A 24,988-nucleotide genomic window follows, 5' to 3' on the forward strand; every position below is an offset into this window, starting at 1 on the left:
GGTAACATCGTGGACATGTCCGCTCTCGTAGAGGCCCGCACCGTTCCTGCAGCTGTCACCGCTGAAGTAGCAGTCTGGCACCTGAAATAAAGGGAAATTACTGCGTTGAACTCCAGCCATCCTTGTTGCTAAGTGTTGTCGTCTGCTACTGCATCCCGAGCGTACTTTCAAAATCGCCTGCAAGGTGCCACATCAAGGTGCACTACACCCAGTGTCTGCAACGTTTCTGTGCCTGCTACTGTGCTCGTGAACTGTCTGATTTTCCCTTTGCCTTCTTTCAATTCCTCATCCTCTTTTCCCCGTGTAGGGTAGCGAACCGGACGTCTGCCTGGTAACCTCCCTGCCTTTCCTTTTTTTCTCACTCTCTACGCAAACCGCGATAGTAGCAAGGGTACAGTGTACTACTACTTAAAGCCCCTATATATAAAAGTAGCGTCACGTTTGAAGAGTGCCGCCGCCTCCTCGCACACCCTGTCCGACGCCGACTCCGCGTCGGTATTGGCCTAATGGCATCACGTGGACAGTCGAGCCCCGGGCGCTGGCTGCGTTTGTTTACGATCACGCTCCATCGCCATTTTCGCCCGAGAAGCGTCTACCGACTGGCGAGGAGCCCGACGATAGCGGCGAACACAGTCGGCGAACGTCGAATCTGATCAGCGGCAAAAGATAAAGTGCACGTGTTTCAAGCGGTGTAGGCGGCGCAAAGGTCGAAAAAGCAGCGCGAAAGAGAGGAGAAACATGGAGGAGGGAAGGCGGAGGAGGAGAGTGTCGCTACTTTTTATATAGAGGGGTTTTACTGCTACTAAGTGGTTGCCAGGAGTGGTTTTGGAACGTGGCGTTGGCTCGTATGATGACCTTTGGATGCATGCACCCTCGTCTAGAATGCAAAACAGCCTTTCTGTAGAATATTCTGCAATGTATTAAAAAATGTTGTTGTCACAGTGATACATACTAATCCAATCCAATCCAATCCAAACGTGTACGAGCTTGGCTACTACTGTTACTACTGTAGCATGGCCACTGGCATGGCGTAGCAGCCTGTGGCAGATTGTTTGATTGGTTTTGTTCTCCGGTAAATGAAGCGGATTTCAAGCGCACGCTTTCATTGGAGCTATACATAAGTCTAAAAGTGTCTATTAAGTGCAACAATGGCCACTCTGGCTGCATTGCTGAAGAGCTTTCGGGCTTTGGGGCGTTTGGAGCCGGCAATGTCTCGTTCTGTTCGGCTTCGCCCGTTGGATACTGCGAAGAGTTTGGAAGAAAAAATGCAAGGTAAGTATGGCTCGGTATTCTCAGTTAGTGCATATTTGAGAAGAAACATTTGCTTTCTGAAATTAAAAGTGTCTCTTGATGCTATAAAGAAGCACGGTTTTGGGCATTCACAATGTGAATGTGGATCTCCATATCTCGTTATGACATTTATGTAACCTAGTGGTGGTCAAAACGCTCAAACGTTTTGGAAAGAATAGTAAGGCTTCATTGCTTCCCTGGCGTGTCAGTGCCGTTTGTACCATAAACTTCCTGAGTGCAACTATTTCCGCGAGCCACGCGGACGCGCCGTGGCTATGGTGTTGGGCTGATAAGCACGAGGTCGCGGGATCGAATCCCGGGCACGGCGGCCGCATTTCGATGGGGGCGAAATGCGAATACACCTGTGTACTTAGATTTAGGTGCTCGTTAAAGAACACCAGGTTGCCCCGCAGTAGCTCTTCTTTAGCACCGTCACATTCGTACTCGAAATACGGTCACCCGTGGAATGGCCATCGAACTTTTTTCATAGACAGCGCATTGTATGCCGTGCTCTTGTCGCTACTTCGTCTGCGTGCTTCATGCAGCGCATAGTTAACCTGAATTTGCCGGGTTCGATTCGCGGCCGCGGCGGCCGCATTTCGGTGGAGCGAAATGAAAAACCACTTGTGTAGTACTTGGATTTATGCGGGTTAAAGAAACGGCGTGCGGTTGTTGCACGTAAAACCCCAGAATTAGTGCCTTAGAAGGAAATGGAAGAGCTGGGCAGGGAATGATGTAAGCAAACATATTCAATTTAACAACATTTTCGTGAGGCCGACACACAGTTAGAGGGATGTTGACGTTTTATACCATTTCATCTGTGTCACTGCATCAGTGACAACTGTTTAGGACCCAGCGATGCTTTAGAACCCAAATGCTTTCCTGGGGGAAGACTTTACTGGTCGCTCTGCAGTTCATTTATTCTCTCATCAGTTATGTTTTTGTCATGTCACTGAAAACTGCGCATGTTGCTATTGTATCTCTGTAAAACACTTTTGTATGTGCCTTGGAACAGCAGGGTAGTCCCAAGGCATTTGCATTACGAAATGCCATGAGTGCACTTTAGTGTCTTTTTGTCGTTGCTGTATCTCCGTGTGCCCATTCTATAAAATTTTTGTGTGCAGGTATATCAGTGCTTGTCATCAACCATGTGCATCATGTCCAATATTGCCCAACCTAGAAAATTTTATGATTACTTAAGGTCTCTAATTTGGCTGCACCTATTGCGCTAGTTCAGGGTGTGCAGCACTTTCATGCTTGATTAAACAGTGCAGTGCATGCGGCCCGCTCTGCTCTCATCAATTTGGTGTTGTGTGGGGGTCATTTCAGCACAGACTTGCATGGAATGAATTAAAGTGCAACTAATTACTTGTAATCATTTTCTCCTAGTTCTGTAATTGAACTATTATTTTTTACTTGGTAACGCTCACTGTAATTCATTTACTTTTTTCGGTTACCAATTACATGTAACCATCTACTTTATTGATGAGACAAGCTGTAACAGGCAATGTAGCTTTGAACACTTGAACTTAGTGAACACTGCAGTAGGATGCCTGCAGTCATGCCATGCAGCAGCCTTGTGGATGTGCATGTTGAGACAGGCAAACGCCGGTGCCCAGTATCCTCATCTTAATGCTAGGTACATGGCCTGTATTGTCGGCACCGTATTCTGCATCTTGAGATGGTTTCGTGTTTCTGTGCGGTACGAGCATCACCACGTCAGGGCAGTCATGTTCAGTGGCTTTAGATTGCTATCTATAATGTCATTGGATAGTTCCTGACCTTTGTTTGCTAATTTTTCTATCCGGTGTTCGTATGTTGCAACACTGCCCTTCCCTCTAGCACACACATTGAGCAAATTTTTAATGCCAGTGCTGATGTCCTCACAAGAAAATGAGGGAAGGTGACCGACAAAATTTTTGAAAAGCAATGGTTAGTGAAAATAATGTGGGAAGGGTTGCAGAAGACGCACTGGGAGAACCAGGCCAGCTAATTTTATATACTGTATTTGTGCTATGCTAGCAAAAGTTGGAAGGAAAGTAACATAAAAGTAATAGATTACTTTTTAGTAATTGCTCAACTGCTTTCGCGGGGCATTAATTGGTCACTGTGATCAATTACAGTTTAATGGAATAATTGTAATTGTAAAGAGTTGCATTTTTTCTGTAACTTGTACAAGACTGGTTCAGCACTATTTCATAGTTCTCCTGCACTCACTACTGCAGTGCAGGCATTGTGCAAACACTTGGTAGCAGATGTCGTGGCACAGTGGTAGTTTATTGGTGGTATGCATGTGGAAATTTCTCCCGCTTTCGTTACAACGCTCAGCCTAGCTGGCACAAGGAGCAGAGCTACAATTTTAGTGCCTGGATCATTGTCACCAGACGTTGGTAAGGGCTTTTAACATGCTGAATTTCTCTCATTCTAATGGCTATTCCTTGCGCTGCACTTTCTGATGAAAAAAAAAAAAAAATAGCGTAGCTTGCACTGGGGGGGGGCAATGCTCTTTAAAGAGACAGCGGAGCTGATGGGCGCCTAGCTAGTCCTGGCTTTTGGGCTAGGCTAAGCACTACCAAGTCATCCCCAGCATTTTGCAGAATTTATTGATTGTTGATCGATTATCGATTAGCTATTGAGTGGATATCGCAAGGTATTGGCCACATATTTGGGCTAAGCACTACCAAGTCATCCCCAGCATTTTGTGGAATTTATTAATTATTGATCGACTATTGATTAGACCCGCCGTGGTTGCTCAGTGGCTATGGTGTTGGGCTGCTGAGCACGAGGTCGCGGGATCGAATCCCGGCCACGGCGGCCGCATTTCGATGGGGGCGAAATGCGAAAACACCCGTGTACTTAGATTTAGGTGCACGTTAAAGAACCCCAGGTGGTCCAAATTTCCGGAGTCCCCCACTACGGCGTGCCTCATAATCAGAACTGGTTTTGGCACGTAAAACCCCATAATTTTTTGACTATTGATTGGCTATCGCAAGGTATTGGCCACATATTTGGGCTAGGCTAAGCACTACCAAGTCATCTCCAGCATTTTGCGGAATTTATTGATTATTGATCGATTATCGATTAGCTATTGATTGGCTATAGATTGGCTATTGCAAGGTATTGGCCACATATTTGGGCTAGGTTAAGCACTACCAAGTCATCCCCAGCATTTCCTGGAATTTATTGATTATTTGTCGATTATCAATTAGCTATTGATTGGCTATTGATGACTAAGCTAAGTCCCAACCATGCTGAGCTAGACTTAGCCAGGCTCAGCTTCGTTAGTTCACAAGGGTATGTGCCATTTTGCTTGGACCCTTTCTTTCAGGGTCGGCCCACATTTTCTGTTCGCGGTTGACACATTACGCCCGGCTCAAACAGCTCAGCTGTTAAAAAAACATCCACAGCCACCACTTTGTTGCCACCATGAAGCACAATCATGCTAGAGGTTATGGCAAGGACGAAAAGTGACGACTTTTTGCAAATGAACACTTGAATTTGTCTGAAAAGGCTCAACTGGCTGTGGCAGATTACAGAGCTGGTTTGTTACTGCACTTTTCTGTACGTTCAACAAGGCACACTGTTGCACTGCAGCTGTACGATGTGAACTTGCAGGGCCTTGTGAGTGCACTTTTGAGAACTGGTTCAGAAGGTGTTGCCAGATCGGGTAGAAATTTAATGCGAAGTGTTAAAGTGGAAAGGAGTGCATGTGTATGAATTATGGGAAGCTGGTCACATGGTTTAGGTAGAGAGGGGATGGGAAAGGAGGAGCACGTTTCTATATATATATATATATATATATATATATATATATATATATATATATCGTAGTATAACTGACGGTGGTCTGGAGCAGACCACCGTCAGTTGCACTTAGATCCTCGAAGAGGCAGGATGTGTGTCGAGTGAGCTCCTGAATAACACTTTGCAATATGGTGAACAATGCTTAAATCATGGATCCGGGACATCAGAGAGGTGCAAAATAATGTGAACACATTTCCCTCGCATTTCCCTTGCACTTTGGGTACCCAAAGCTGTTTGGGCACGCAAAATCTAAAACTCCCTAATGTTTGATGCCATTTGTGCCGTGCCACATGGGCATTGGTAATGGCATTATAAAACAATGGAACTTGTTGTATAGTGCATCCTTACAACTCATATGCTCCCCAATGTTTGCAGCTATGACTGCACTTTATAAATGCGTTTGTGAAATAAACTGAAATAACCCTGCATAAAATTACCTTAAGCTTTTTAGTGGCATTTTTTATGGTATATTGTGATTGTCAAGCAAACTTACTGCATTCATTGCAGCTATCTTCATTGCAACATTAAATGCCAATAAAAATGCACATCTAGCAGCAACTTCAGATATAATGGCATCACGAAATTTATGTCCTGGATTCTGAATGACATTAACCTTGCCCATTGACATGGCTATTCGTGTGGCAGCACACATGGATGGCACAAGGGACACTAAAGTGAAACACTGAATGAGTTTAGATTAACTATACTTTCATTAATTTTGCATTAATAGGTTGATTATTAGAAAATAAAATGTCAAGTTTCATTCTTGAATTTCGCCACGAAACCCTGGGGCTGATGTGTCAGTGTGTGACGGATTACAAAGTATTTTTTCGCATTTTGGCCGTTGTGGTTCAGTAAAAGTTCTTCAAACTTCTGAAGTTCCCCCCTTTGGCTCTTTAGAATGCAATGTAGTCCATTTCTACTGATAAAAATTTAACTAGGCCCAAGCATGCAGCTTCAAAATCCATGACGTCGTGGCAAGCTGATGTGGGAATTTCAAGGTGGTTGTGGTGCCACCCGTTTTTAATTTTCGCATTGTTTCTTGCTTGCCAAGCATCTTCTTGTGGTAAGAGTGGCGTTTTGGGTATTGTGGCATGGTAATTCACTTACACAGCTCAAATCATTTTTCTCTTTAGTGTCCCTTTAAGACATTAGTTCCTTAATGCAGTTTATCCATATGAAACAGGTATTTGTCTGTGGGATTGAGTCTTTAGGTGAATGACGTGGCTGATGATAGCTTTCTTGGACATGTAACTTTATTTGGAAGCACTTAAGGCAAGGCAACCTAGGCAGTTAAAGTATTTTAGGGTATCATATTGAAGTACTATAGTGTATAAAGTAATTGACCAAACTTATGACAGGAGGTGTGTGCATCTCAATTGTTTCACATTTGAAAAGTTTGTGCTGTATTTCATGTGCTGACCATGCTTTCATTTTTTGGCATGCAGCTCTAAATGCAAAAGATCCAGTATTTGAAGAACGAGTTAACATCGGCTTCAAGTTCACATCACAGAGCATTAATAAACAGGAATGGAAAAAGCAGCAAAAAGTGCTTCAGGAAAACAAGAAAAATTATGAGCTGGCTGAAAAATCGCGTAGTGGGACTTGTAAGTACTGTTTGGTTATAGAGTAGCAGTTCAACTAAATTATATGTGCTTACCTCTGGCTAACATTTGTATTCAAATATTTCAGTGACAATACAGTATGAACAAGCCAGGCAAGAATGGAAGAGTACCCATGCACCAAAGCATGTAAAAGAGATTGCAGACCACTATGGTGTTTTCAGAGACCTTTACGAGTTCGGATTTTTTCATCCTGTTGTTCCCATGGATATTTTATATGAGCAGAATGCAGAGTACTTCAGTCCTGTGTATTATGGCAACATCATTCTTCCTTCCGAGGTAAGTCCTGTTCGAGTCTTGAAATTTCAGTTATTTCTTGTAACTTCATCACTGATCAACAAGCAGAGATAACTGTCATTGTGTGCTCAGTTGAATGAACCAGTGTAAAGCATGAACAAACATCACTTCAGATCTTCTCTTTGTGTTGCCCTTCCCCTGAAAAGAAACTCTGCTCCTTACTTAAAGACATCGTGCGGCAGTTGTTACACATAAAGCAGTAAGCAAAATAGGTATTTCATGGATGCTGTCTTGAATCTGCTGCTCGACAGTGTTCAAAGGTATACTAAAGAGGAATATTAAATTCAGCAGGATTGGTAAATTATACTTCTGGAACCAAGGTCAATCTTTCCATTAGTGGATCCTTGGTAAACCAGAAAATATTTTTAAAAGACGACGGTTGCCAGTACCACCTGCACTTGCTCCAAGTGATGTCATGGATATTGACTGTGCCTGGTTGGGACAAGCTAATTGTTTAGTAACAAATGATGATTACATTGCATTTTAAGGGTGTCTGCGATTGAACCCAACTAGTTAAGAGAACTTTTTCTGAACAAGAAAACAACACAGAAATGGTAAGAAAATACTCTAAAATTTGATACGTTACCATGATGTACTGATACTGCTGTTTGAGTGTGAAAAGGGAAACCTTAATCTTCAATTTCTCCACTTGTAATCCTTTTCTGTCAAAAAAAGTCTCAAGCGACTACTTCATCAGTCTAAAGTGATTGGGTGTTCAGCTTTCGCATCCCTTAAAAGGGGCCTCGCTACACATTTTCTTCAAAACTTAGAACACACTGGAGTGAGTGCGATGCCTTTCAGTAAAGATATTCCCACAACATTTGTGCTAAGGACCTAATAATAATTGGTTAGGTACCAGTACTGCAGTATCAAATCTGAAAAAATTGAAGATGCTTGTAGATCAACGCTGTAAGGGGCACTTATTTCTTGTTGCAGGCTGTAAAGGCCCCTACAGTTTTGTTTGATTCTCAGCCTGACACCCTTTGGACTTTAGTCTTGACAAGCCTGGATTCTCATTTACTAGAGAATGACAAAGAATATCTGCATTGGTTTATGTAAGTATATAGTGGCAACTCCTTGCTCTACTGGATGTTGCCATTGTGTTTATTTGCTAAGACCAGGAATACAGATGGCAAGGATTGCTTGGTGTAGCATTGTGCCCTGTGCAGCCCCAGCGACTCCTGGCTAGGGTTACTTAGATAATGGGCACTAGCTGGCCGTGATGGTGTCCACAATTGGCTCTAGGCAGTATTTCAATGAGTATACACTGCCACTAAGACATAGTTTTGCTCCTTACATTGCAGAAAGCTATTTGTAGCCAAGCAGTTGCCAGTAAATGTTACCAACAGACTCCGGTGCTTACTAACTGAGCACTATAGGCTAGTGGGATTTGATGGATGTAATTTCTCATTTTTCTAGTGCTTTACCACTATACAGGAGGTTCGTGCATGAGTTGATGATTTCTTGCAAGATGTCGTGTCATATTCAAAACTAGAACTGGGAGCCGTGATGCCTCGTGTGAAAATAGACCCACATGTACCCATAAATGTGAGTAGTCTGGGAATTTATTTGTGTCAATTCATTAAGTTTCATATCTTCACACGGTCTATTTTGAGGCAGTTTCTTTTTCTTCTAGGTATAAAAATGTGCGTTGCATATCCATGTAGAAGGGTTCCCAATTTCCTGCACTGCACTCTGGCAACATGCATACCTGTGTAGTCTTCACAATGGAGTAAACGAAAGGAACACTGATTCGCCTGATACGGTGGTACCACTTATGTCTTGTAGACTCCAGCTTTGTGGAGCAATCCGGTGGCTGCTGCATATGGCATGGTGGGGGCTGGCCCCATCTGCTATGTGCACTATATTTTCGCCGCTTAGTTCATGTGGAGGCGAGAGGCCGCACAGAGGTCAATTCGCTTGCTGCTGTTGCTGTGCTTCCTCACTCCAGTGTTTTGACAGCAAGTTTCTGTGGTCATCGAGTGAGATGTGTTCATGCTTGCTTGTACGTGCGTGACATCATGCTTGTTAATTTAGTTAGTAAGCGAATGTTTAGAATCTAAAGGTGTTTATTCGACAGAGCTTGGAGCAGCGCAACGTCAACAGTCAGCGCAGTAACAGCTTTCAAGCACGAGAGCCGTTGCCGATCAAGAGCGTTCGACCCACTAGCATTTTGATCCAGTAGCACTGAACCCACTAGTGTCTCTCTTCTTCGCTACAATCACCCCCGGGAGCGATAAGGGAGTCGTCCGGCGACCTAACAGTTCGTCGCGATGAGCGGGTCTTAATAAGGCTTTAGACGATCGACATGGACAATGTCTCGTCCACGGCGGCGCATGTTTGAAGATGGCTCTACTGGTTCTATTACATAGTTCACATGAGATGCGCGTTCGATGACATAAGGGCCTTCATACTTCAGAACCAGTTTTGATGAGAGGCCAGGGGCAGTGAAAGGGACTGAGAGCCACACAAGCGCTCCCGGATGGAAGGTGACCGTGAAAGTGGCGTCACCGTGAGTGCTCCTCTGGTGCTCTTGATCTTCGGTAGTAAAGGCCCAAGAGAGGTCGTGGCACTCTTCTGCATGTCTGACCGTGGTGCTCCCGGATCGAAGGTGACCGTGAAAGTGGCGTCACCGTGAGTGCTCCTCTGGTGCTCTTGATCTTCGGTAGTAAAGGCCCAAGCGAGGTCGCGGCACTCTTCTGCATGTCTGACCGTGGCGCTCCCAGATCGAAGGTGACCGTGAAAGTGGCGTCACCGCAAGTGCTCCTCTGGCGCTCTTGATCTTCGGTAGTAAAGGCCCAAGCGAGGTCGTGGCACTCTTCTGCATGTCTGACCGTGGCAGAAATAGGCACGAACTCGGATGTGTCCAGCCGATACAGCAGAATTGTGTCGATGGTGTGCGAAGGGTGCCGACCATACAGTAAGAAATAGGGTGAAAACCCAGTGGTGGTCTGCATAGTGGTGTTATACACATAAGTTACAAAGGGTAGGATGGCATCCCAGTTCGTGTGGTCGGAGTCGACGTACATTGTAAGCATATCACCGAGCGTACGGTTGAAGCATTCCATGAGGCCATTCGTCCACGTCAGTGTCGTCCGCTCCTGTGTAGATAGGAGGGTTGCGGTGATGAGGTACCTCGGGTCAAGCAGTGGATGAGGCGTTTGCTCGGAGACGTCTTGGGGCACGGTAGATAATAGGGTACGGGATCGGAGTTCCAGGATGATTGTCTGAGGTTACCCAGCACCTCCACCACTTCTAAAGGTGTTTATTTGGCAGAGCTTGGAGCAGCGCAACGTCAGCGCAGCGCAGCTTCAGCGCAGTAACAGCTTTCAAGCACGAGAGCCGTTGCCGATCAAGAGCGCTCGACCCACTAGCGTTTTGATCCAGTAGTGCTGAACCCACTAGTGTCTCTCTTCTTCGCTAAAAGAAGTTTATACGGCTGATAAAACTACTATCCTTACTTTGTATAGCTGTCTACTCATTTGCTATCACAATTAGTGCTTCATCTTTCGAGCAAAACTGACTTTTTTGCAGAAGGGTCATTGTTTTGTTGATTTGCTGTGATAGTGCTCTTCATATGTCTTCTGCTTACCAGCAGAGCTGGAGTTGGTTTTTGTGTAGACCTGAGCAAGATCCCACCAATCAGCTGTATGCAGTCATTTGCCTACATGTATGCAGCCTGCTAAGCCTACCACACTGCACCAACCCCCACCCCAAACTATTGTCCAGTCATGTGAAATGTGATTAGAACATACATAGCATACATTAGAAGGGCGATGATTGTGTCAGAACAGCTTCCATACTACTCTTATGACAGAAAATCATGCACATGAGTTAATAGGAGCCAGCCATGCGATGTTACAGGGAAGTGATTGGTTTACACTGGCCTACACTACTCTTGCTATTTATATACTTTAAAAGGACCTGAAATGCTTTTCACAATTTGGTGCAGATGCACCGAGTCAATTGAGTAGGTCCTTGTGATCATTAAGGGCCAAATTTAGGTGTTCTGCACAATGTGTGTAATTGTTAGGTTTTAAACGTCTGCATCACTGCAGATCACAGGAGCACCAATTCCCAAGTTTTCAGCCTCTTCTGGCCATTCTACATAGAATGGGCGAGTGATGCCACTCGACCAAGCTATCTGATAGACTTCCTATGTGTCATCATTGAGAATACTTGCAGCATGCCACACCGTTAAGCTTATTTTTAACAGAATAGTAATTTGTGTCCCTTTAAAAATGAATACACAAATGCAATAAATGTAGAGGTTTCTTCAAAACAATTCCACACTTTGCCTTGAGAACGCGTATTTTCTGCTACGACTGTTGTCTTACATGTGCATTTGCGTGCGCATGCAAGGAAAAGAGTGGAATAAAGACCTTCTTCTTAAACGCTGGGGTTTGTGGAAGCTTTGTGAAGCTGCAGAGAGGAAGGTGAGGTGCGAGAAAGAATGCAATATATAGATTAACAATAGTACAATGACGATGGCATCCAATAGGACGCGGAGAAGTTCCCGCATGATCTCGCATATATAAATAAACCCTTTAAGATTGCTTTTATAAATGAATCTTTTGTTTGCACTAGTCTGGGTGCTGACATTCTCATTCTTCAGACTGTTTTGACTTTGTCCTGGCTAATCCTCCTGCAGCTGGTGAATAATTGTTTTGCTCAAAATCTTCCTTTTTATGCATTTGTGAATATAGATTATCGTTTTTACTCGCATATTGAATGTGCTTTGTTCTCTTTATCAAAAATCTGGACGCTGCATTCATTATGTGGGGTAAACTTTTTCGTGAATTTTTGAACATTTTCCTGTGGTCGCCACTAAGCCTAATTTACAGTCCACCGAGATTGGATCCAAAGACCAGCAACCAATGAATCGAACACAGACAGGATTTATGGGACTGGGCCAAGTATGGGTCAATTCTGTTATTTTCTCAACTTGAAAACACTCATTCCAAATCAGAATTCGTGCACAAGGAATCTGCACTGCTGGCTGCCTCTTCGGCCACTTCAATAGCATCCACCCATAACAGGCAGTCCTCAGTGACATCAAGCGAGTTTGAGATGCCAGTTAACTTGAAGCTTTTGATGACAGTGCCCCCCGCAGGACCATCTGCATCAGCAGGCGTTTGGTGTGTTGCGACACCACGGTCCTGAGCTCATGGGGGTTGGACCCTCCAGTGTGTAGCCGTGCGCGGCTTAGCTGTGTCCAGGGAAAAGGGGTCCTGGGGATTGAGCCGATGCCTGATGTTTGGAGGAGCTTTATGGCCCCTTGACGGAGGCAACACACTGCTTTGGCCTTCGCTTCACATAGATGTGACCCCCTGACTGTCCCACCCGGGGGGGATCGATTGGTAGTTGCCTTTTCCTGCACTCCTCGCCAATCTTCATCTTTCTCTCGTACTTTCATTTTTTGTTTTTCTCTCTTACTTTCAACCTTTTGTGTCCTCTATTTCTTTTTACTTCCAATTACACCGGCAGCAAGGGTTAACTTGTGTGGGTAGCCAACCTTGGGTATACCATATTTGGTTACAGTAGTGTCGCACAGCTGGCGTATGCAGGATCTGTACCTTCCAGGTACTGCAGCGTTCCCTCGTTTGGCCCCATGGTGGGTGGTTGGCACTGTTGCCAAAAATTCAATGTGTACCCATGGCATGTTGTTTCCCCTGACTCCCTGATCGCCCTCAGAAACGAGGGTGCACCAAAGAAGTCGGTGTTTGGCCGACAAGCTCAGAATTTTCCACGATTTCATGTTATACATTCCGAGAAAGCAGAAAAGGCAGCGAGAATGATCTCTCCTTTCTGGTTGCAAAGTCACGAACTGAAGTTCACTCTTGGCCCAGGTTATAAAGTTTCCAAGTTGGCAAGTGGAGATCTCCTTCCGGAACTTCACAATAAGAAACAACATGAAACGCTGCTTAGTCTTGTATTTTGGGGACGTTCCAGTGAGTGTGATCCCGCATCGTACTGTGACCACCACCCGCCGTGTCGTATCCAATGGTCTGAACTACTAGAGGGCTGCAGAATATGATCAGTGTAAAATGAATCAAAATGAGGCATGATGGTAAAAAAATAAAAACCAAGCATCTTATTCTGACATTCAGTTCAACTGTGCTGCCTGAGACAATTGAGCTAGGCTGTGTGAAGATCAGGGCTAGGCCATATATTCCAAATCGCCTTTGATGCTTCAAATGCCAGAGGTTTGGCCTCGGTTCTCAGAACTACCGAGGCCGACTAACCTTTGCCAAATGTGGTGCCCACGAACCTCCATACGAATCATACGAGAACATTCCATACTGCATGAATTGTGATGGGGAGCACGCCGCATACTCGCGGTCCTGCTTATCACGGAAAAAAGAAAAAGAAGTCAAAAAAGAAAAGATTAAAGTCAAAGAGAATATTTTGTTTAAGGAGGCACGAAGCTGGGTATCCTTCCTGCCAAAGAATAGCTTTGCTGAAGTGGCGCATCAGGGGGCAGCGCTGTAATGGCTTCCGGCAGCTGCAGCTACCCAGCACTAACTTCTTTCTCATTATGGACACACAAATATTACAATGGAACATGAGAGGACTTCTCACAATCTTGTCAATGTTAAAGAACTCCATTGTAGATTCAGTTCAAAAATGCTGTGTATTCAGGAAACACCTAAAATCAACACAAAACAAACTTTCTAAGGCAATATGCCACTCTCTGCAATGACTGCAACGACGCTTTCGCATCGTCGGGTGGTGTGCCCGTAATAATCGATAAAGGTGTTGCCCGCCAGCAATTATTTCCCTTGAGGCAGTTGCTGTCCGAGCAGTGCTGTTCGATAAGCTAGTCACAGTTCTATCTACATATCCCCCCTTTTTATCAAGTTTCCAGAACACAATTTCAGAGCTTCATCGATGAATTTCCTCAGCCATACATAATTGTTGGAGATGCAAATCAACATAGCACACTGTGGGGAGACTCTCGTTGTGATGCAAGAGGTCGCATAATTGAAAACTTTCTCTTTTCCTCAGGTGCACAATAAGAGAGCCAACAAACTACAGTGTTGCACATAACAAATACTTCTCCATAGACTTCAGCATATTGTCGAGTACACTAATGCCGTACCAGGAGTATTCCGATCTTAAGAACCCCTTTGGGAGTGACAACTTCCTAATTATATTAAACTTAACGAAACAATTTTGATGCTCACCGCATTTTCCTCGATGAAAAGTCGACCCAACCAACCGGGAACTGTTCCAAGAGCTCACATTTTTGCTGAGATGACATTTCTGCTTTAAACGTAGACAACGCTGTGGTTTTTTATTGATGTTGCTGTGAAATGTATTAAACTAACGGACTGGAAAATAAGCGTCGAATCCCGTGGGGGAACGAAGAATGTCATAAAGCACGCAAAAATCGAAAAGCTTAGGGATTGCTTCACAATTCTCCAACTGCCGAAAACCTTATTAATTTCAAACAGGTTAGGTCACAAGGCAGAAGAATACGTCGATGTGCAAAGAGAGGGAGTTTGGAGAGGTTGTATCTTTTGTATAAATTTTTACACAGATGAGGCGAAAGTACAGAATAAAGTGAATAAATTAAAAAGGCCTGGAGTTGCACCCCCTACCCTTAGTAAGTACCAAAGGTGATAGCCTGGAATATCAGGCAGATTTTCTGGGTGAACCCTTCGAATATACCTCTAGGTTGATCACATTATACTTACCGTTTCCTACAATTTAAAAATGCATAGAGCGACAGCCCCTTGAATGTAAATGTGCGTGAAATGAGGCATACAATCGTCAATTTATTATAGCTGAACTCTAGGCATCTCTCAATTTTTGCAACAAGTCTGCACCAGTTGGCGACCGCATTATGTATTGAATGATCTAGTACCTTCATTCAGAAACCCTCAAAGTACTCCCTCTATCTTCAATGCCATGTGGATGGCTGGGTACATTCCATCTTCTCAGAAAAAAGCAATTGTAATTCCTATACTTCAACAAGGCAAGGACCTGGCTTAGCTAGCATTTGCAAACCAATATCTTTGACTAGTTGTCTGTGCAAGCTCTATGAAAAAATGGTGAACTGGGGCCTAATCCATTTTTTTAGAAAACAAAATACTGGATGCTCTCCAATGTGGCTTCAGAGAAGGGAGGTCGACGATAGATCACCTTGTCCGCATTGAGGGGATGTCTTTATACACAAACAGTTCTTTCTTTCAGTATTTCTTGATTTAGAAAAAGCATGTGATACGGCATGTCACTTCGGCATTCTCGGAGATCTTTCTGCCATGGGTGTCAATGGCAGCATACTAAATACAATCAAAAGCTACCTGTCAAACCGTCCCTTCCGCATAAAGGTTGGCCTGGCCTTGTTCAGGTCTTTCACCCAAGAAATTGGTATTCTGCAAGGCGGCATTAGCTGTGTTCTCCTCATTGTGAAAGTGAATTCTCTGCACACAGCTATTCCACATACTATGTTTTACTTTTGTATATGTAGATGACATGCAGATGGGTCTTTAATCATGCAATCTTGCTATTTACGAATGTGTGTCCAGCTTGGGCTAAATAACGTAACTAAATGGGCTAATGAAAACAGTTTTAGTTTGAACCCACAGAAAAGTACAGGCATACTTTTTGCAAATAAGAGAAATTATTCCAGATCCTAATATTGAGCTTTCTGGAAGTAGGGAACACAGATTTCTTTGCATAATTTTAAACTGAATACTTAAATTCATTCCCCATATTACATACTTGAAGGCTAAATGCCTGAAGACAATGAACCTACTTCTCTCACATACAACATGGGGTAGTGACAGAAAGTGCCTCATGAATCTGCACAATTAAGAGCCTTATAGGTCATGATTTGACTACGGTGCCATAGTTTATAACTCTGCTACACCCAGTGCACTGAAGATGCTAGATCCGGTTCACCAGGTATCCAACTAGTGACTGGGCCATTCAGAAAAAGCTCGATACAGAGCCTCTACTTAGAGTCGAATGAGGGGTCACTCCATTTTCAAAGGGCATAATTAGAGGTATACATACTTCCTGAAAGTCAATTCTAACTGTGGACACCCGTGCTGTTACATCACAAACGATACCAATCTGCGACACTATTTCGCAACCGACCCTCAGTGAGAGAGCCCTTCTCACTTCGTGTGAAGAGGCTGAGTGAAAAAATGGGTGTCCCACTTTTGGAACATCGCGTAATGCCTCAAGCAAAGATGCTGCTGCCGTGGCAGTGGCAGCTGGTTGAATAAGATATATAATTTATCAAGGTAACGAAGCATGCCCCTGAAGCACACATTCGTGTGCATTTTCAAGAAGTGCAGGCGAAGTAGTCATGGCGATAGTATTACAGTGACGCGTCTAGGTCACATGCCGATGTGTCTTATGCAGCACTGGGGCCATCTTTCTCTGAAACAGACATTCTGCACACTGAAATTAGTATATTTACGGCTGAGGCATATGCAGTGCTGTTGTGGGTGAAACATATCAAGAAAATAAAGTTAGGAAAAGCCATAATATTAGTTGGATCTCTAATGTTGTTCTGTAAATGTAAAAATGCTGTACTAAACGATCTGTGTACAACATACAGTGTAGACCGCTTATAACGTAAGTCGTCGGAGTCGCTAATATCCGCACTATAAGCAGTACCGCACTATAACCAAAGCAACAATTTTCAAGGCCCGCACATATGCAAAACATGTGCACCGAGCTGCCACGCATATGTAACAGTCGAGGAATGCGGCTAGAACGTTTGCATTCAATTTACAGTCGAATCTCGTTAATTCGAACCAAATCACGTGGCGGCGCCTCCGACCGGCATTGCTCCGGCAGCGCCATAGAGTAAAAGCTTAGGGGAGACCCCTCAATGTCACGTGCGAACAAACCAAAAAGAAAAAAAAGCGCGGCGGACATTTCACTCTCTCTCAAATGGCAAGGTCGCTGATTCTGCGTTGCGCCGGAACATGCGTGTACGTGCCGACGTCTCAGCCACGCTACCGTAGCCACACGTAGAAATCGGCAGTGAACTCTTCTTTCTTCTTTATGCTTCCTCTACTTTCTAGTCACGTGTTGACCTTGCATGCTGCGGCTACAGCGCAGAGGGAAGCAGCGGCGCTGTCCCAGGCCGACCAACAAAACTACCCACGCCGGCAAACGCCCGCTTCCCGATAACGGCAGAAAACGAAACTTCGGGCAGCTGGCACCGGGCCGGCTGTAGCGGCGGCGGCGGGCGCGCACGGTGACAGTCGAAAGTGAGGGAGCTACGAGGGAGGGCGAGGGGAGCCACCGAAGCGGTGGAGTTGCCGAGACGAAATCTGCTTCCCTGCCGCCCTCCTCCCTCACATTCCATGGTCTCCGCGTGCGCCCTTCTCCGTGCCGTGCCGGCGACGCCCGCTCGCTCGCTGAAGTTCCGTTTACTGCCGTTATCGTGAAGCGAGCGTTGGCCGTTTCGTGGCCCTCGCTCGCTATGTGCGCCGAGATATTTCACGACGCACTCGAGATTCTGGTTACAGCCTCACTGGCTGTTCGTCCGCACCACGTGCCCTTCTCCTCCACTTCGTCTCTTTCTTCCTCGAGCACTCCTTGGGGCGCCCGTTTGAGGGGAGCGTTCGCCGTCTCCGCTGACTTCCGTACCCCCAGGCAGCCGCACTGTAACCGGTATTTCGTTTCCCGCAACTGCACTATAAGCAATACGTGTATACATGGAGTGCTATGGGAAAAATTAACGGGAGTCTGAAAAGACCGCACTATATCCCGTCCTGCACTATAAGCGGTTACGTTATAAGTGGTCTATACTGTACATATCTAACCAGCATGTAACAATATGCTGGGTGCTAGGACACAGAGGCATTGAGGGCAATGTGCTAGCAGACGTAGCAGCCACATCCACAACAAGAGCTTCCAATTCTTCCATAGCTGTACCTGCCATAGACTTAAAGCCCTTTGTTTGTAAAGAACTAAGAGGCTATTGGTAATGCTTGTGGGATGCCAAAACTTGTCATAAACTCCATCTAATCTAACCAAAATCAGGCATTTTGTCACCCACAATAAAATCATGACAAACCAATGTCTTCTGTCCACTGCATATAGGGCGCTCATATGGCACACACAACTACTTACTCACTGGCGGCGAACCTCTACTATGTGGTAGATGTGGTGAAAGGCTGACCATACATCACACCCTTATTTAGTGTAGGAAAGCATAAACTGAACAGAAAAAGCACTTTCCACAAGCCTATCGACACCATATCCCCTTACATCCGGCATAGTGTCTAGGCCCAGAACCGTTTTTTTTTTTTTCATATGAAGACAGTTCTAAATTTCTTAAATGATTCGTGCTACATGTTTTAGCTCAGGAGTATCATAGCGCATCCTCTCACCAGAGGGTGCTGCTGTGATACTAGTTTGTAGAGCACATACCTCTGGGCCCTCGCGTTTAAGGGCCCTCATGAGGCGGTAGCGCTATTGATTTATCCAGGAAAACTGCGTGCCACAAGGTTGCATACTTAGCAGAACACTCTTTATAGTAAAAATGAACTCCATTAACAAAGTTATTGCCCCCTCTGTTATGCACTCCATATACGTTGACAATCTGCAAATAGCATGCCGCGCCTCAAATCTGCCAACATGTGAAAGGCAACTCCAGATCACAATAAATAAGCTAATACAATGGGCTAACACAAATGCCTTCCTCTTCTCTACTAAAAAAACTGTTACATTGCTATTCTCACAAAAACGAGGATTGCACTTAGACCCGGTTCTATAATTGAATGACGTGGTGCTACCGGTGAAACAAGAATATCAATTCTTGGGAGTAATCTTTGATAAAAAACTAAACTTCCTGGCTCATATAAAGACAACAGAAGTTAAGGCAAATAAAGCGTTAAATATTGTGAAAGTGTTATCTCGTAAGCACTGGGGTTCTGACCGAGCGTGCCTCTTTAGTATTTACCGGTATGTTGTGCGTAGCCTTCTGGACTACGGCTGCGTAGTTTATGGCTCAGCCAGACAGTCTTACATTCTATGACTGGATCCAGTACATAACCTTGGACTGCTACTGACAAGTGGTGCATACAGAACATCACCTGTCCAAAGTTTATACGTTGACTGCAATGAGCCCCCATTACAGTAGCGCAGAGCGTTACTTACATTTTCCTACATACTCGGAATACAGTCATCACCACAACACATATGCTGCAACATCGTCGCACAGTGCAATTCATGCTTACACTATACAAATAAACCTAACATGATTAAGCCGATTGTCCTACAATATGAAGAATATTGTCGGGATTGACATTCCTCGTGAGGTCCTCCAGGTTGCTAAAAAGCCACGATTGCCCCCGTGGTAATTGGACATTGACACATAAAGAAAAGAGACACCCGCAAGAACACATAATACAAGATTTGCACGCTCTTCAGGTCAAATATAAAAGTTACGCGAAATTTTTCACTGATGTCTCTATAACACAAGAACATGTGGGAGCAGGAGCCATATCGAAAAATTGGGAAACAAGTATTCGATTACCAAAGTATGCCTCTGTTTTCACTGCTGAAGTTTATGCAGTATAGACTAGTTAAAAAAATCCCTGATAAGCATGACAATACAATCATATACACTGACTCGTTAAGCACACTAAAGGCTCTACATCTAAAATCCGAGTGTGAACCCCTGCTCGGGAATATTTTAAACATGGTGGCATTTAGCAAATACGGGAAATCAATTCGTTTCTGCTGGGTTCCAAGCCATGTTGGAATACCAGGAATGAAGCAACAGATAGATGCACAACCATAACAATGTACAAAGCCATAACAAACACAACACTTCCATACAAAGATAGTATCCGAGCCATTCGGCAGGCCTTAATGACAAAATGGCAACACAAATGGGACCATTGTCTAAAGAAGCTACATCTTGCTAAACCCATACTTGGCGAGTGGAAGTAGTGCAATCACCTGAATTGATTTATTGAAGTAGTTTTATGCTGACTAAGGATTGAAGACACATACCTTACACCCAATTTTTTACTTAGAAACGAAGACCCACCAACATGCGAGAAGTGCCTGGAACCGCTAACAGTTATGTACATTTTGCTGACATGTACTCGTATTGAAGCGCACAGACGAAAACTATTGCCAAACTTATACAAATCACACATACTTTTACACCCTACTTTTGTTTTAGGAGATGATCAACTAGTGCCATTACCTGACGTGCTTAAATTTTTAGACGTCACCGGCTTTTTACACAAGCTGTCAATCAACACAACTTTTTCTGTTTTTAAATGTTAGTTTATAACACCCTGGTGTTTAGCACAGCATAGCCTTATACCCCTGTCACATGGCACGTATAATGGCATTCGCAGCGAATGAGATTACGTGTTAATGCCATTTTTGTTGCTTTTACACGGGCATAGTGAATGACATTCACTGCTAATGGCATTCGCCCGTTGAATGAGTTTCCCGAACTCATTCACGCGCGACTTGTGTACTCTCTACGACAGGGGCTTGGCAAAAAATTAGAAAATAGATAAGTTAAAACGAAATGTAATATATTTTCAGATGAACATCCAATGTTTACCATTGTATTGTAAACAATCTAGTGAAAAGATGTAAACAACAAGCACGATTTGTAGGGTTTCGTTATCATAGCAGCCTGCCGATAAACATTGCCATCAATTGCAAATGCCATTTTGTTTACCCGTGTAGAACGGGAACCCAAGACGGCAATGACATTCGGTATGAATGTCATTTACTACAAATGGCATTACATATGCCGTCTGACAGGGGTATTAGTCGCTTTTGCACCATTCAACCCCATTTAACTAACGTTGCTCATCATAGTATATCATGCCTCTGCAAACATACATTTTACAGTTGTAGCGCACTTTACTCTCATGTTGATTATTTTAATATCTATCTATTTTACGCACTTTACAGCGACTGACTTTTAGACCCTTTTACAGCCACGTTACATCTAACTATCGCAATTCACCTTTCCATCGCATTGACAACTCATTTACACCACATCACCATTTGCATGGCACTCTTTAGCCATATCTGGCCATGTGCCACTAAACACCGCACATCATCATGACAGTGCAGTCGGAAATTATTCTCCATGCCTCTGCGATCTACGTGCACAACAGTTTCACCGGTGGCTTCTTAATCTTGCTTCCTGGTGTTGCAGGATGATCACCCTCAGCCACACGAAGCATGTCATCCTGCCGCTGCTCGCCTTGACGTTTATAGTTTGGATTCCCTGCTTTTTTTGTGAGTCTGCAAGGCTTGTACAGTATCGTTTCAACTGGTACAGCGCAGTGCATCTTATTGGTAGCCTTCGGCTTTTCCTGCTGCCATCTCCAATAGCGGATGTTTACTTCATCGACGTCGGAAGTGCCTTCCTGGTGCACTGCTGCCATTCTTCAAAGCATACTCAACAGCTTGAAGCTGGCAGTGTAGCTTGCATACCGCCCTATTGCAACACGCGCCGGCGCAGTTTGATCACTCCAAGCACTTGTCAACATGACCACTGGCCCGATAGAACTGACAAAAAAAACTTTAAGGAATGCCAACTTTCTGCAGATGGCACTAGGGAACATGCAGCATCCGTGGTCGGCCGTCATCATGTAACAAAACAAGCCTGCACATATAAACGGAGTACTCTTCATGTCGGCATTTATAACTTCTTTATTCTCTTCTGCTCCCCAGCCCCCTTACTGTGGATTCTGTCTTGTTTTCAACCGCCTGAGCACGCTTCACATCAGTCAAAATCGAAACCAGGCCACCACTCGCAGTGCCAAGTTGCAGGTGTGGTCATTATGCGAGTAAAAAATATGCATTTTCAGTGACCAATTAACCCTTTCAGTGTGATTGGTGAGGCGGAGGTGATGCAGCCCCCAACGTCAGGTTTTTTTTCTCAGATATAACAAAACGAGCACAACAGTTTATTTTTGGCTGTGCGGAAATGAAAAATAAAATGACCAACCCTTCTACCAGAAAATGGCGGTAAGCGAAGCTTGTCATGTGTTTTTTCGGTGTTCCTCGGAACGAATTGCACTGATGAGTACCATGTGCTCAAAGCACAACCGTCACATGCACTGCAACTGGCTCCAAAGTTCCGGTTCAGAAACGCGCGGTGAAACCTGGCCGTTGCGTCGGGGAAGTTGGTGCTAGCTTTGCCGAGGCGTGCATCACCGTTGTCGGGTTCCTGGAGGGCAAGACGACGCTGACGTTTGGCTGCTCTACTCTGGGAGCATTGCGGGTTTTTTTGTGTGACCACGCCGCCGCCACCGAAACTTGTGAACCAATACAAGCTTCGCTTGAAAAATGACATGGATAATGGCAAATGCTCCTTAGATGTGGTCCTCTCGTTCCTGTCTGACAAAAGGAATGTCAAAAGAACATGGCGAGACAGAAACTCGAAAACGTACTGGTTCCTCAGTGACACTGAAATGGTTAAGGGTGTGCATTCATTATGTGAGTATATGCAGTAGACTTCTGTTAATTCGACTCTGGGTAATTGGATTTTTCGGTTAATTTGATCCAGGCTGAAAGACCTGGCCAGCACCTATGCATTTCTATGGGCCCAAGTTTTCATTATTTCTATCCTAAAATTGGCCTTAGCTGGATAATTCAAACTTGACCAGTCATCAAGCACACGCCTGGCCCCTATGGCGACCCCAATAATGACACTTTTAGTGGCAGCGTCTGTCTCGGCGGAGCTTAAGGGGCAGTGAATGCATTGAACCCACTTCAAATTTCCCGTCGAAAAAGGCTATTTTTTGGCCTTCCATGGGAAGATTTTAAGGCATTAGCCATAGCTCACATTATCTGATTACGGTACTTACTCAATTGTAATGCTGACAATGTTTTTTTTTTTTTTTCAAGAAAATTGTGCCGAAAATTGTCTTCGCGGTGCAGTCGAATCCAAAACCAAAACCACCTTTGCGGCGTTTCTACGCTTTACTGCACTACAGAAATGTATTGTGGGGAAGCTGACTTTAGAAAACCGGTTGTCTTGGTGCAACACATAGACCCTTGCCCATTTGTTTTGCTATTGGTTTGCCACAGAGATGGGATCAAATTACAAATAAATCATAGAAAAATAAAAACAGGTAGATTTCGATGGTTCTACTTATGGTTGATGATTTAAGTGTCAGGCATAATAAGAAACAATTAAGAAAAGTCTAATTGACGTATGCCAAAGTACACAATCGTACACTTCAGATACCCACCGCATCAGTACAGGTTCCCGTGAAACTCCAAGACCAGAAGTGATGTCATCAGTGACGTCACACTTAAACCAGGGGTACCTGCTCATTAAGGACCGCACAAAGAGCAATGGAAGGAAAATTTTAGGCCTAACGTTAAGAGACGGGAAGAGAGTGGTGTGGATCAGAGAGCAAACTGGCTTAGCCGTTATTCTTATGGACATTAAGAGAAAAAAATGGAGCTTGGCAGGCTATGTGATGCGTAGGATAGATAACCGCTGGACCATTAGAGTTACAGAAGAATGGGTACCAAGAGAAGGGAAGCGCAGTCGAGGATGGCAGAAAACTAGGTGGGATGATAAAGTTAGTTAATTTGCAGGCGCAAGTTAGAATCGGCTAGCGCAAGACGGGTAATTGGAGGTAGCAGGGAGAGGCCTTTGTTCTGCAGTGGACATAAAATTGGCTGATGATGATGACCTGCTCATTACTAATTAAAATAAAAACAGGCTAATTAGAGCTACCCACCACCTGAGAGAGTGAACGCCTGCCTAACACAGCGGAGGGTTGACGTCATTCTCTCTTCTCTCGCTTCTCCTTTCCCGGCGCGCACAAGCTCCTTCGCTCGCTTGTGCGCGCCAGCTGCAACGGCGCTCATTACACGCGCTTACGTCAGCGGTGGAGGGGCGCGTAAGGTGCGCTTCGTGCGTCGTCAACTGAGGAGTTGTTAATGATAAACAACTTTTTCAGTTATGCAGTGCACCATGCTTAGACAGCAATGAATTGAGGGAACAGTACATCACCACATGGATGTAGAGTGCTGTGTTCCTTGATGGAGCCAAGTGTAACACCCTAGCACACACTGTACATCGGTTCAAAGAGAGGAAACTAAGGAAGAGTGGTTTGCTTAAATCAAGATAAATTTATGGACTAACTAAAGACAAGGAATTTTTATTAAATTCATGGAAGTTATTGTACACAAGTTGGCTGCTCCATGCGTTCTCCAAGGGAACTGGTGCCTGCAGCAGAATCATTTGGAACAGTCCCTGTGTGATGTCTTTTTTTTTTTTCCATGAGTCTCCAATGAGTGTTGTTGTTCCTTATATTCTAGCAGAAGTGAATATTTGACACCTGTAAATTCTGGAAACGAATGCGAATGGAATAGCAAAGACTATTCGATTCATATTTGAAATATTTACTATTCCCACACCCCTAGTAATAAAGAAATAGCAAAGACTATTAGATTCATATTTGAAATATTTACTATTCCCACACCCCTAGTAATAAAGAAAACGATTTGTTTGAGACACTTGTATAATCATGCTAGCCCTCACTGAGACTCTATAATCATACCCTCAATATCCTTTTTTTTTCTTTTCCTAATCAAGACCTGCCTGAATAATTTTGGTGAGTCGATAGTTGCAGAATCTCTGTGCTGTCACAGTCCTTTGATGGCGAAGCTTAAATGTGACATGTTTCACCTGTGGCATGGTGTTGCTTCTTTCTAGTTGACAATTGTTCATTGACTGGCACAAGCAAGTTTCTCTGCTACGTCCTGCAACCTCTAATCTTTTCTTTTTACTGAGCAGGATGCTTCATTTGTGGAGTGATTAGAATGAAAAATAAAGGTGCAATGCATGCGTGTTGCAATATGTGGCCTTATCCATCCGAAGCTGCAGAGAATGGCAGGTGCTAGAGGACAAGCAAAGCAGTGCACAAATAAAAATGCTGCTGCTTAGAAAGGACATTGCCTTTGGTCATGCAGTGTATTGATTGTTT

The 24,988-nt window shown here is 44.2% G+C and overlaps 1 protein-coding gene across 1 annotated transcript in view; it reads left to right on the forward strand.

Moving 5' to 3' along the window:
- The first annotated feature begins 996 nt into the window (after positions 1-996).
- The window catches only part of LOC119464993 (39S ribosomal protein L38, mitochondrial-like), a 42,676-nt gene continuing 18,684 nt past the window's right edge, over positions 997-24,988 (forward strand). Inside the window, exons 1-4 of the mRNA XM_037725844.2 lie at positions 997-1,272; positions 6,543-6,701; positions 6,787-6,995; positions 7,950-8,068. Coding sequence (XP_037581772.1) covers positions 1,149-1,272; positions 6,543-6,701; positions 6,787-6,995; positions 7,950-8,068 — 611 coding nt within the window. The 5' untranslated portion in view covers positions 997-1,148. The remainder of the gene's footprint in view (positions 1,273-6,542; positions 6,702-6,786; positions 6,996-7,949; positions 8,069-24,988) is intronic.

This window comes from Dermacentor silvarum, chromosome 1, assembly GCF_013339745.2.
Source record: "Dermacentor silvarum isolate Dsil-2018 chromosome 1, BIME_Dsil_1.4, whole genome shotgun sequence".
NCBI lineage: Eukaryota > Metazoa > Arthropoda > Arachnida > Ixodida > Ixodidae > Dermacentor > Dermacentor silvarum.